Below are 12320 nucleotides of genomic sequence, written 5' to 3' on the forward strand. Positions count from 1 at the left end.
CTGGGGCCGGGGAGGGCAGCACCCTCGTGTGTGGCATTTGCCCCGGCGGGGCTGTACCCGGGCGATTCCTGGCAGCCTCCAGCCAGGCCTGTGCCGGCCGTCACGTCCCATTCCGCTCCCCGGGCCGCCCGGTGAGAGAAGGACACAGGATGCGCCGGGAGTGAAAGAGCGAGGTCGGCGGGGAGCGTGCCAAGTCCCCGCGCACAGCTCCGGGCCGCTCGGGGAGCCAGAGGGAAACTCGCCTCTGCAGAGTTCAGAGGCCGGCAGCGAGATTTATTTTTGTTTGTGTGAGTAAAAGGCTGCAGAAGCCTCCGGCCAAGGGGTTTGGGGGAGAGAGGAGTGGCCTGTGATTCATGCGGACGCTGGCTGGCCCCACGCCAGAGATGAAAGGGAGCCCATGTGCGGCAGAACCGGGGAGGCCAGTTCTGCCTTAACCCTTCTGCTGGTCAGTGGGGCACGGACCCATGCGGGTGTGAATCGGGATGTCCATGTTTGGGACTCAGCTTCTGTGCTTTTAGGGCTGCCAGAAGCGAACTGCTGGTCCCACGGTGCCTCAGGGTCCCTAAAACGAGAAGGGGGAGATGGTGGCCTGTGTGCCCTGCTGGGAGGTGGGCTTTGGAAACCAGGGTGGACGGAACAGCAGAGGTACAGCCTCGCCCAGGCCCGAGTGTTTTGGGGCAGCCGCATTTTAGCTTTGGCTTATTTGGGTTAAACAAACAGGCTCAGCTTGGCTCAGCTCAGTGGCAGGGTGACCCCACAGCGCTGGATGTGGCAGTGGAGCTCTGAGACCAGGGGCTCCTTGTGCTCTCCTGGGCTGCCAGCTCCACTCCCCTCACCTCCTGCACCCGCACGCTGCAATGTCAGCGCTGCCAGCACCCGCAGCCCCCTCCCCATCCCGCTGTCCGGCCACGGGGGCTTCTCCCGGGAGCTGGGCCGGAGCCGGAGGTGGCTCCCCCGGCTGCCCCAGCTGGTGGCAGCACTGAGAGCAGACACTCCCGCACGCACAGTCCCAAATTCCCAGCTCATCCATCAGCTGCCATCACCTGGGGAATTCCCCGGAAGCCGATGGCCGGGTGAGGGCTCCTAGCGAGGGCAGGGGACGGGTCCCCCCAAAAGCCAGGGCTTTGTGCAGAGCGACAGGGGGGCGAACTGAGGGGATCCACCGCCAGCACAGAAAAGAAGGCGGCTCCACACGGACCCTGGAGCTGGGCACACGGACCCCAGAACTCCTCTGCCCGTGGTGCCAGGATGGCAGAGAGGCCGAACAGAAAAGCGCCAGGTCACACGGGGTCACGCCAGCACCATCCTGCCACCACCTCCGTCCCGCCACCACCCTCTCCCCAGCCGCGGCCAGAGCCGGCGCCGCTGCCCCTTCCAAGCCCGCGCTCTCCGCGGGGATCGGATTTTCCAGGGCCGAGAACAATGCCTCCTCCAAGCCTCTCTGCTCCAGGGCTTCCTCCTCCCAAGGCTCGTCCCCAGCGTCTTCCTCGGGAGCGAACGTGCCCCGTGGCTGGTAGCGCACCGGGGCCGCCGCCGTGGCGGAGCCGCCGTGGGTGGGTGTGCGCCTTCCGCAGGCAGCAGGCACCCGCTCCAGGCAGGTGCTGTGCGTGTGCGCCCGCCGCATTGTTCCTGCGGGGAGCGAGAGCGTGAATGGGACACGGCTAAATTTAGCCACTTACTCACACTACCGCCACAAAGGAGCGGCTGCATCTTAAGGGGGCGGCCGTTCCGTGGGCTCAGAAGGGACAGGAGAGAGGCTATTTTGGGAAGACATGTCATAATTGGCAGTCCCCGGTTGAGCTGCTTCTGTAATGCTGAGCAAAACAATAGCAGCATCCAGAGGAAGAGCCTGTTATGTTTCAGGTGGGATGTTTTCAACCGGTCAGGAAACTCGACCGCTCCCAGCGCGCAGCGGCGGCACAAAGGACAGGGGAGGCTGAACAGCATGGACCGAGGGCTGGCCAAGCAGCAGGACATGCTGTGGCTTGGGGACAGCCCTGGCCAAGCAGCAGGACACGCTGTGGCTTGGGGACAGCCCTGTCTCACAGAGCTGCCTGCCCCAGCAGTGTTGCTGCCACCTCTTCTTGTCCACCTGCCTGCCTGCTCTCTCCTCCCTCTGAGCACCTGAGATGTGCTGGGTTTTACACCTCGTGCTGATGCAGCATCCCTGCTGTCAGCAGCTGGCACCAGCTCTGTCCCAGTGTGGGAATGTGGTGAGGGCAGTGGCAGGCTGGCAGTGCAGCCAGGGAGCTGCTTGGCATCTGGAGCTGACCAGGGACACAAGAAACCTGACCCTGCTCTGGTCTATCCTTCCTCTCAGAGTAATGGTTTGAGGTCTGTGCTTGTGTAGGGGAGTGGAGCTGAGCTGAGTTCCCTCTAAAGCTGGTGCCGGCTGAGGGCCACCCCATTTGCCACTTATCCTGCCTGGACCTGTGCTTCCCCAGCAGCTCAAGCCACAGTCCTGCAGATAGCCAGGACAGGGACAGGGGCCTAAGGAGAGCAGTGAAGCTCAAATCCCCCTCAAGGTGTCAATCAGCAGCACTGGGCAGCCAGAGACTGGGGAGCAGGGCAAAGGCAGGAAAACCTGCAGGGGAGAAGGCAGATCCATGAGAAATACAACTCTGCAAATCCCAGGTGAGGCTGTGACACTGTGCTCTCCTTGGGCAGAGAAAGGAACCAGACAGCCAAGAGATGAAGGCTTTGCACCCTGGGGGACTGCACACAGCATCACAGATTCCACAGGAGGCAGCCACAGCACCTGGACCTGAGTCCTGTGTGCTGAGCCAGGAGCCACATCTGCTGGAGCTGATGGAGCTGTGCCTTGTCCCCAGAAAAACGAAAGGGTGACTTGGAGAGCAGCTGACATTCCCTAGGTGGGCAGTGAATGAGAGGCTGTAACAGGGAAGGGAAAAGTTCCCCAGCTCCCATGAAACACTAAATCTGTTGGGAAGAGCAGAAAGGTCAAGGATCACAGGTTAAGAGGGAAAGTGGAGGGGGTGGATGCTGAGCTGGCTCCAACCTGGCCTCCCCCAGCAGCATTTTCCACCCCAGCTCCTCTGCTGCTCCAGCTGCGTGGTCAGTACCCGGGCAGGGAGAGCACTGGGGCAAGCACACATGTTCTGCTCCAGGCCATTCCCAGCCAGCCACGGCCTGGATGACTTTACTGAAGCCCCAAGGACTTCTCCTCCACCCCGCTCCTTCAGCCTCCAAGTGCACCTCAGCTCTCAGCTGTGCAGCCCCTGAAGCTGCCCACACCCTCATTCTGACCTCTCTCTGCCTGCGAGCATCGGCCCCAGCCCGGCTGAGGAGGAAGGGAGGAGCAGGCCGGGGGGAGAAAGCCCCTGACAGCATCAGGCAGCCCCCACTGTCCCTGCAGAGTGGGCAGCGGCCATCCCGGGGGGCCCCGGCGCAGCTGCAGCGCTGCCCTCCCCGAACATGTGCAGTTCCTGTTTGCTGCGCCTGTACAAGGCACTGGGAAGTGGGGAATTTACTTACACCTCCCTCTTAACAACCATGGGAGGCTGGAAGGCTTCAGGCCGCTTTAATTTACGGCCCATCTCTCCAATCTCTCACTCGTTTTTTTTTTTTGCGTTGCTGCTCTTTCTTCCTCCTCGCCTTAACGTGACCCAGGTACCTGCCAACAATAATGGACTCGCTTGTGGGGGCGGCCCCTCCCTCCCTGCACACAAACTTCTACCTTGATATGGATTGCTCCGAATTCAAATGAAAAAAAAAAAAAAAAAAAAAAGTGGGGGGGGGGGGAGGAAAAAAAAAGGAGAAAAAAGGCGAAATCTGCAAAGGTTGGGGTGGGTTTGGAAAAGCGAAGCGCAGTGGTTCTGGGCCCGGCGCCAGTAGCCCGAGGGTACACATGTGCAGGCTCTCCCAGTAGGGCCTTCAGCAGCCCTGTTTTACAACCACCTCGGCACACACTGCAGAGTTCACGCATATGGCCAGACAGATGTGTCTGGCTTACGTTCAAGGCTGGAAAATGAAGAATTATGGAAGTGAAGGGCCCTGGGCATTAGAGAGGGCGGAGGTGAGGGGGAGGGGAGCCAGGGAGAATTTTTCCTCTGCTGAGAAATCCTCATCTGGGCCGTGAGGCTGGAGGAAGAGGGGTTGCGAGCGAGGAGGCAGCCAACAGCCATCCATGCATGTGAGATTGCTCTTAAAGCAACAGGGTGCATCTGCTCCCAGTTCAACCAGTTTGCTTCACCAGCTCCCACTGGGAAACACGCTCTCATCAGGCCAGGGCCAGGCCAGGATCACCTGCATCCCGTCTGTTTGTCCCCATAACGATGGCAACGTTCTGGCTCCAGCAGCCCTGCACAGACTATTTTTCCGCCGCTGGCTCCTGCATGAACTCTGCTGTTCACGTCCCACCCTCTCCCCTGTCTGTGCCCCGCTGCACAGGAAGGCTGATTTCTCACCAAACCTGGCTGTCACGGAGCCTCTGCCCTGGGTGGGGGCACAGCTCGCTGGCACACACACAGAGGAGCTGCTGCACCGGGGCACAGCTCGCTGCCTGGCACACACTGCACTGCACTGCAACCAAAGCACTGCCCTGCCACTCCTGGGTGAGCTGGCAGCTCCACAGGGAAGCTGTGTCTGCCTTCAAGAGAGTCCCCAAAACATTCATTTCAAGGCCTGTGAGGGCAGAAACCCACATTTCTTACCCAGGGTGGGCACAGCAAGCCAGATTTGGACCTTCCAAAGGGCCACAGCTGTTTGCTGCTGGGTTTCACAGAGGCAGCACGTGGCATTACACCCAGGAAGGTTAAGGTCATCCCAAAAGGTCTTTGAAGCATGGTAGGAAAAGAGCTGCACCATTGGCACAGCAAGGTGGGGTCAGCCCATCCTACCTGAATCTTGTCCTGACGGCGCTGCTGCTCTGCCACTTTCCTGGCCAGTGCTTGCTTTTTGGCTCTGAGCTCCTTGATGTCCATCTCTCCTCCACTGCCTTCAGTCTCAGAGTCATCTTCAAAGGCCTCAATCCTCACATCATCCTCCTTCTTGCAGGAAATGCAGAAAGAGAGAAAAGAACAGGAGGGCAGTCACTGTAAGGGATGCTGGTGGCAGGGATCATTCTCGTTCTGCTCTTCCTTTTCCAGCAGACAAATCCCTGCCAGGCAGTGCATCACTCCTGACTATTTCTAAACATCCAAAAGAAGCCAAATAAATAGTAAACCTTCAGGAAATGACAAGGTGAGACAGGAGATAATGGGCAGGAAAGGCAGCAACCAGGCTGGGCAAGGGCAGCCCAGCTTTATGCTCTGTTCTAAAATCACACCCTCTTCCTCACCTTGGGAAACTCTTCCCACAGCCTTGGGTGAGTCACTGATGTTTTATTGCCTCCAGTTCTGTGAAATCATGGTATTTCCCTGTCTCTCTGCTTTGCCTGGCTGCTTCAGGCTGCTTCTTCCTGCACCAGGGCACTACAAGGCTGCTCTAACCCTGCTGTCCCATCCCACAGGGCACACGGGCTGCTCATCCTGACAGGAACCTCAGATCCATCCACTAACTCAGGTGCCCTTCTCCATTCTGACCTCTGAGCAGGCCAGAGAGATTCCTGCACCCACCCCAAAACTCCCAGCTGATCTGGAACAGATGTTGCAGAAGGAGATGATCAAAAATCTTGATTTTAAAGCTCCACATGATGGAGCATCCACTGTGTCTCAAGGTCACTCATTTCAACAGTTAATGACTTCCTCTGTTAACACTTCCACCCTACTTCTAGTCAGCCTTTGCCATGCTCCTGCTCTCCAGGAACCTTGTCTTGGCTGAATTCAAGGGTCCCTGCTTCTCCAACCTCCTGCCCACACCCCGACCACACTGCATCTGCTTCCTCTCCTAGAGACCCTTCCCCACCAGTCGTGCAGACCATTCCCAGTGTGCCTGCACTGCCTGAACTGGAGAGCCCAGAAGGAGCCATGCTGTTCCTACCTTGGGTGGAGGCCACACTGGCCTTTCCCCAGGTAACCAAATCTCTGGGATAAGGAGGGTGGGAGATGGTGGCTGGCGTCTAACTGGCCATCACTCACAACCATGCTCTGCCCAAGCCTTGCTGCTCTCCCCACTCATTCCACACCCAAAGGGGAGCCCACAACCCCCTGTTCCTCTGCATGTGTCCCACATGTGCTGCCCAACTCTCCACTGCTGCCTGCAGACCCCTCACCTCATGCAGCCAAACTTGCTCCCCAGTGACCATGGGTGGCCCTCAAGCCATGCCACTCCCCATGGTCCCTTCTCTGCACAAAATCCAAGCCTTGTGATGGGGCTGGGTACAGTTTCTAGATGGCATCTGGCCAGAAAAACCTGCTCTGAGCCCCTGGAGGGCTGCAGGAGACCCTGCACAGAGGGCAAGAGCAGGGCTCCACTCCCTGCCCTGTGCAGGCTGCCATGACACGTGTCAGCAGCAGGGACTCGTGGTCTTAATTTAGAACAACCCCAGTGCTGCACAGTCGTGCACTCAATCACTTCACCCAGGCCACAGAACCACCTTCTCTTCTCTCCCTGTGACCTTTTAGCCATGGGAACGAGGAAGATGGGAGCCCTCAGGCTCACTTCCCTCTGCTGGGACAGCCTGGACCACAGGGGATGGGGGGATGCAGCCAGAGGGACAGTGTCACACCAGGGCCCCAGGGACAAGCCTCTGTCTGATGCAGATCTGCTGGGGGGGTCAGGACCTGCTTGCCCCACAGTGCTGGTGGTCACTCTGGGGAGCTGCAAGCTCCCTTGAGATCAGAGCCCAAAGGGAAGCTCCAGGGTTGCACAATAAGCTCATGGAGAGATTCCCACAGCTGAGCAGAGACTGTGGGGACGGGGCAGGAGGGAGATATCCTGGTACTGTGCTTGCTCACAGCAGGAACTGGAGGGACTGAGCCAACAAAAGGAGCCCTCTGAAGAACAGGACCATCCCTGTCATGACACTGGGAAGAACCTAAACACCCTCCCATATCCCACAGGCCAGCTTGAAAACCTCCAGGTTTTCAAAAGATCCAGGTCTCACACCTTACAGGGACAACTCTTGCCTGGGGATTTGCTGTCCCCTGCTCAGCTGGGTCAAGGAGGGTGCTGGGTACAGCACTGCTCTGGGTTTCTCTGTGAGCTTTCTGACTTTCAGTTCCCATGGGACAGAGAGGAGGTGCTGTCCCTGCTCAGGGTGACATCCCTGTGGCTCTGAGTGCCCGGCCCCAGCACAGGGAGGGCAGCCAGAGTGAGCCTGGGCAGCACCAGGCCACCCAGCCTCCCGTTCCCAACGCCTCTGCTCCTCTCTCCTGTTTCCCTGGCCTTTCCAACTGCAAGATTAAACAGAAGAAAGGAGTCAACCTGCAGAGCAGCTGGCAGGGCCCTTAAACACACACACGGAGCCTGGAGTGAAGCAAGGCCTACAGGAACAAGCAAGGGCAGAAAAACAAGAGTTGAATTCCTTAATCACATCAGGATGTGAGAGGCAGGGGAGGGACGGGGCGCCAATGTCAGCTCTTCCTGTACGTGTGCTGGAGGCTGGAGCTCAGGCCTCTGCTCAACCAGCTCCACGGCTATAAACTTGATCCTGAAGCTGAACCCTGACACCCCCTCGCCCACCTCCTCTCCAGGGGCCGTGCTGCTGCACGTTATTAAAGCTGCCCCCACCCTGGGTATGAAGAAAGCAGCATCTGGAACTCATAGCGGCGCGCGAGATAGAGGCGGGCGGGCCGGGCTGGCAGGAAAGGGCACGAGCAAAGCACACTCAGGAGACAAGGGCTGTGCACCATTTGCCCCCCCTGCCTCCCCCCAGAAAATGCACACGCAGCTAGGCCAGCTATAAATAGCGGGAGCTGCAGGGCAGGCAGAGGCTGGGCCCCACAGGGGTGATTCTTCCTTCACCGAGGCGCGCTCTTCCCGCACGGTACCTGATCTTCCAGTTGTTTTCCCTCTTGGCTTCCCATTTCCTTTCCCATGGCGTCTGGGACGGGTGCCACTGACACATATTTTCCACCCTTGAATGCCAGCAAAGGCTCTTCTTGTCCACAAAGGGCTTCCAGGAAATACTTCAGAACTGTGACCCTCTTGCAGTCGGCTGCAATAACCTACGGGGTGAGGACGAGGGGGTTGGGGAGAGGGAAAGGAAAACAAAGTCAGTGCAAAGGGGAGCGGATGAGTAACGACCAGGGGGAAATGCTGGGGATAGAAGGCCCAGTGGGATGCAGGCAGCACCACTGGGATGTGAGGGGTGCCCCATTTCTAAACGTGGCTGGAAGGGTTTGCCTTGCTTTGGAGTCCCCAGGGAAAAGGAGGCAGGCAAAGTCAGGACATTCAGCACCAATCCTGTCCTGCTTCCTCTGAGCACTCCAGGGCTGCAGGACTCCCAGGGCACAGCCAGCCCCCTGCCCAGCCCCAGCAAATGAAGGAAAATCCTGCTGAACCATGAGAGATCAATGATGTGGCCTATCCCTCTGCTTCCTTTTGGCTTCATTGCTGGATTTCCCCCCTAAGAGCTGTGGAGGGATGCAGGTGTGAGGGTGAGAGGGTGGGGACATTTGAGAAAACCTGAGCTCCATCTCACCTCCAGCCCGACCCCGTCCCACAGGCCCATCTCACAGACCAACTGGGGAGCCCTGCTGGGGAGGCTGGGACGGATCTGGCCTGAAGGAAACTCAATAGCTTGGGTAATTATCCAATTTATGAGGCTCTCAAATGGAGTTTCCAGAGCACGGGAGCCCGGTGCCTCCGCAGCCCTGTCCCACGCGGCACAGCCTCAGCCGGCACCTCTGCCACGCCTGGCCTTGGCTCAGCCTTGTCCCCTTGCAGCAGGGCTCTGCACCTGCACAGCTCTCTCCTGGTGCTTCCTGCTGACTGGTGTCACCCCCAGGGAGCTGCAGATTTACAGGGAGAAAGTCAGCAAAGGAGATTAAAAGCGCTACACACTATAGACACAAAGCCTGTGCTGACGCCTGAGTTTCCCCTGCCCCCAAACCACCCTGGGCTTGCTGTGCTCGTAGACCAAAGCAGTCTCAGAGACCCCCATCCCAAAAGGGTCTCTGCAGGCTGCCAGGACCGGGATTTGGATGCTGGGGAGAGGGCCGGGTGCCTCACAGCCAGACACACACCATGTGATGCCAGGCCAGGTGCTGGACATCGCCTTGTTCCCACTGGTGCCTCGGTGAGCCAGGGCTGGCAGTGGCACTGGCCCCGCTGCACCAGGCTGCCGTGAGAGGAAACTTCTGCTCTTCCACAGCACTGCCAGTTTCCTCTCTGAGGCTAATTTTAACCACTCTGTCTCTGCCGTGCGTGTCAAAAACCTGACCCTGCTCTGACCTCCAACCTTCCACCTCGGCTGCTGCCGGAGCGAGGCACCCTCGTGCACCTGGGGTTGCCTCTCTTGGTAGGTGTCCCTCTGAAATCCTCCTGTCCCCCTGTACCTGCATGGCAGGAGAAGCCCTGTCCTCCCCACAGAGGCAGCTGCTGCTGCAGGGAGGTGGTGTGAGCAGGGTGATCACAGGAATTAGTATTTTGGGGATCAACAGATTCATAACCACTGATTCTGCAGCTATAAAATGTGTGCTGTGGTACTGAGGTGGGCAAAGAACAAGGTAACACCAGCTCAGCAGCTCCAGGAGCTGCTGGGGACCCTCTTTCCCAGGACAGCCTTTTGCTGCTTGTGACATCCAGCCAGGAGCAATCCCTGCAAGTGTCACCACAGGAACATTCCCAACCTCCTGGCTCTCCTTTAGGAACGATTGTGTGCAGGGGAAAGTCCAAAGGAAAGGGAACACGAGCGAAGTGGGAATGGCTGTCATGGGAAACATCCCTCCTGAGAGTTCCTGAGAGCTCTGGGCTGCAGCTGAGGGAAGTGGTGGAAGCCTCACCACTGGCTTCACCCCCAGCTCCATGGGCTAATGCCACGGAGACCCAGCCTGATTCACACGGGATAACTTCTGCCCAGGGATTTTCCATGCTGGGTATCTGCAGTTCTGTTGTGCCCAGGCTGCTGGGCAAGCAGAGTGCCCACCACCACCAGCCACGTGCCAGAGGATGCCAGGATGTGGCCAAGAACAGCAGGAGTGTGGAAGGGGATGCAGGAACTGCTTGTATAGGTGGGGAAGAGATGGTGCCCCATCCTGACCCCATTCCTGAGGGATTTCTCAAGACATCTCTAGAAATAAAAGTCACATCCATGAGGTTTTCAGGAGGGGCTGAGTGCTGACACAGCTGCAGTGCAGCCATTGCTCCACAAAGGCTTAAACCTGAGCCTCTTGGATCAGGAATGATTGGGCAAAACTCAGAAGAGCTCCCCTCACCCCTGGCTGGGGACAAGGGCAGGTGGGATCACTCCTTCCTCCCCTGAAGAAGAAACCAGTAGGAAACACCAGATTTCCTGCCAAGCCAGCACAGCACATGCTTAAATCCAGCTCATCTGCTGCAGGGGGAAAAGAGCCCAACCAAAAGGCCCATGACATAATGCCACAGCAACTTGTCTCATGAACACATTTTTCCAGCCCACATGAATGAAAAACAGGGAAGGAGCAAATGCTCTGCACATCCCCGTCCCCACGTGCAGCCCTGCCCGGGGAGGACGCGGCAGAGCCCAGGCTGGGAAAGAAGTGACCCGTGACTGGCACCCAGGGACACGGGCAGGGACCTTGCGTGCCGCCCAGCAACCCGCCCGGGGCACAAACTTCCTGTTTCAGGGTGGAAATGTGAGCGGCAGCGCCGGGATCACCACGATGGTGCTCGCCCAGCACAGGTGGCAATGCCAGCGGGGTGTGGTGGGGACAGCAGGAGCTGTGCCCGGCTTTCCCGGAGGAATGGCAGTGGGAAATGGCACGGTGGGGATGTCTCTGGTGATGTGGCAGCACACACCTCAGCCCCAGTGGGGAATAGAGCCCTTCCCCCTCCGAGCAGGGCGGCAGCAGGAACCGAAAGCCTGGCTCCGAGTCACTGCTGGGTATGAAAATAGGCCTGACACGAACGCAGCCGCTCTCAAAGGAAAACCGAAAACGAGAATTGCTGAAGTGGTCTGGTGCCCCCGTCCGTGACCCGGGCTCAGTTCCCCAGAGCCAGCCCAGAGCCCCTCGCCACCGCGGTGCCTCTCGGGGACACGTGGCTGCGGGCCAGGCGTGGGACAGAGGCGGCTCTGGCTGCCCTGATTGCCACCGGGGCTGGAGGGGACACGTTCCCAACCTCCTGCTCCATCCGACACGCTCACCCCCAGCTCCAGCACCAGCCACCCACTGCTGCTTGGCCACGCTGCCGAGGCTCATTAGCCGACTGCTAATTCGTGGGTCACACATTAACATACTGATCATTGAGTAAGACACAGCGGGACACACATTAACACGCACTGACTGCCTGTTGAGACCCACAGGGCTGCAGCGTTAACTGTACCAGCTGTTGTGTTCTCAAAGCCACTCTGCAGTGCCAGTGCCACCAGGACCTCACGAGTGTCACCTCCTGCCAGCAGTCAGTGAGGTTCTCCACTCCAACCAGGGCATCCCAGATCTAATGAAGCTGATCCCCTCTATGGTCTCAGCTGCATTTCCCCCCACTGATAAAACAGGCAGAAGAGAAAGAGCATAGGACTCCACAGCACAGCACCACATGTCCTCCAGAAGATTTAAGGGGAGGGAAGGGCTTGCTCTGAGAGCTCTGTGCCTAAGGGGACACCTGCACCTGGTGCTGGTGACAGCACCAGAAACCAGCCCTGGCTCTCGCTTTGGGTCAGAGCAGCCTCTGCCCCCGGGCCGGCCCCGCTGCTCCGCACGCCGCTCTCCCTCCCGCGGCTCCCAAAATCCCTGTCACACCCTCCGCCGCCTTCAATCAACTTTTACAACTTGTTAATTTTACACAGCGTCCTAAAGAGCAAACAACTGGGAGGCAGGAATGCAGAGATTCCTTCAGCTAAGTCCAAAGAGCCTCCGGCAGCCCAGCCAGCTGGCCAGGGGAGCCCTGCTCAGCCATGGGGACCTGCCCCATCCCGGGGGGACACGGTCCCCACTGCTGCCCTGTGTGTGCAGGGATCCTGGCAGCTTCTCCCTCGGCAAAACAGGAGGCAGCAGCCCTGGAGAAGCGATTGCTCAGAGGACAGGCTGCCATTGCCGGCTCTGCATTCCTGTGTGAGAGGGGGAGACACCAGCACATCCTGACAGCTGGATTCAGAAGGGGAAAAGGACATGAGAAGTTTGAGTCATAGCATGGAGAGATCCCATCCCAGATCGGGAGATGGGAACGGGATAGGACAGGGACTCAGAGCCAAGCTCCAGCACGATCCAGAGTGGGGATAACACTGTTTTTGCCACATCATTTTAAACATGTCTTAGCTGAAGTAGCTGAACGATGCT

At 58.6% G+C, this 12320-nt stretch overlaps 1 protein-coding gene across 3 annotated transcripts in view; it reads right to left on the bottom strand.

Annotated features, from left to right (window-relative positions):
- SMG6 (SMG6 nonsense mediated mRNA decay factor) overlaps window positions 1-12320 on the bottom strand; it is a 108270-nt gene that overhangs the window by 9228 nt on the left and 86722 nt on the right. For 2 of the 3 annotated variants that reach the window (XM_063173681.1, XM_063173679.1), the window contains exons 14-15: window positions 7893-8069; window positions 4860-5009 (exon numbers count right to left, since the gene is read on the bottom strand). In XM_063173681.1, the coding sequence (XP_063029751.1) occupies window positions 4860-5009; window positions 7893-8069 (327 nt within the window). The remainder of the gene's footprint in view (window positions 1-4859; window positions 5010-7892; window positions 8070-12320) is intronic. The other variant, XM_063173680.1, reaches the window with a different exon arrangement.

Source organism: Melospiza melodia, chromosome 21 (genome assembly GCF_035770615.1).
Source record: "Melospiza melodia melodia isolate bMelMel2 chromosome 21, bMelMel2.pri, whole genome shotgun sequence".
NCBI lineage: Eukaryota > Metazoa > Chordata > Aves > Passeriformes > Passerellidae > Melospiza > Melospiza melodia.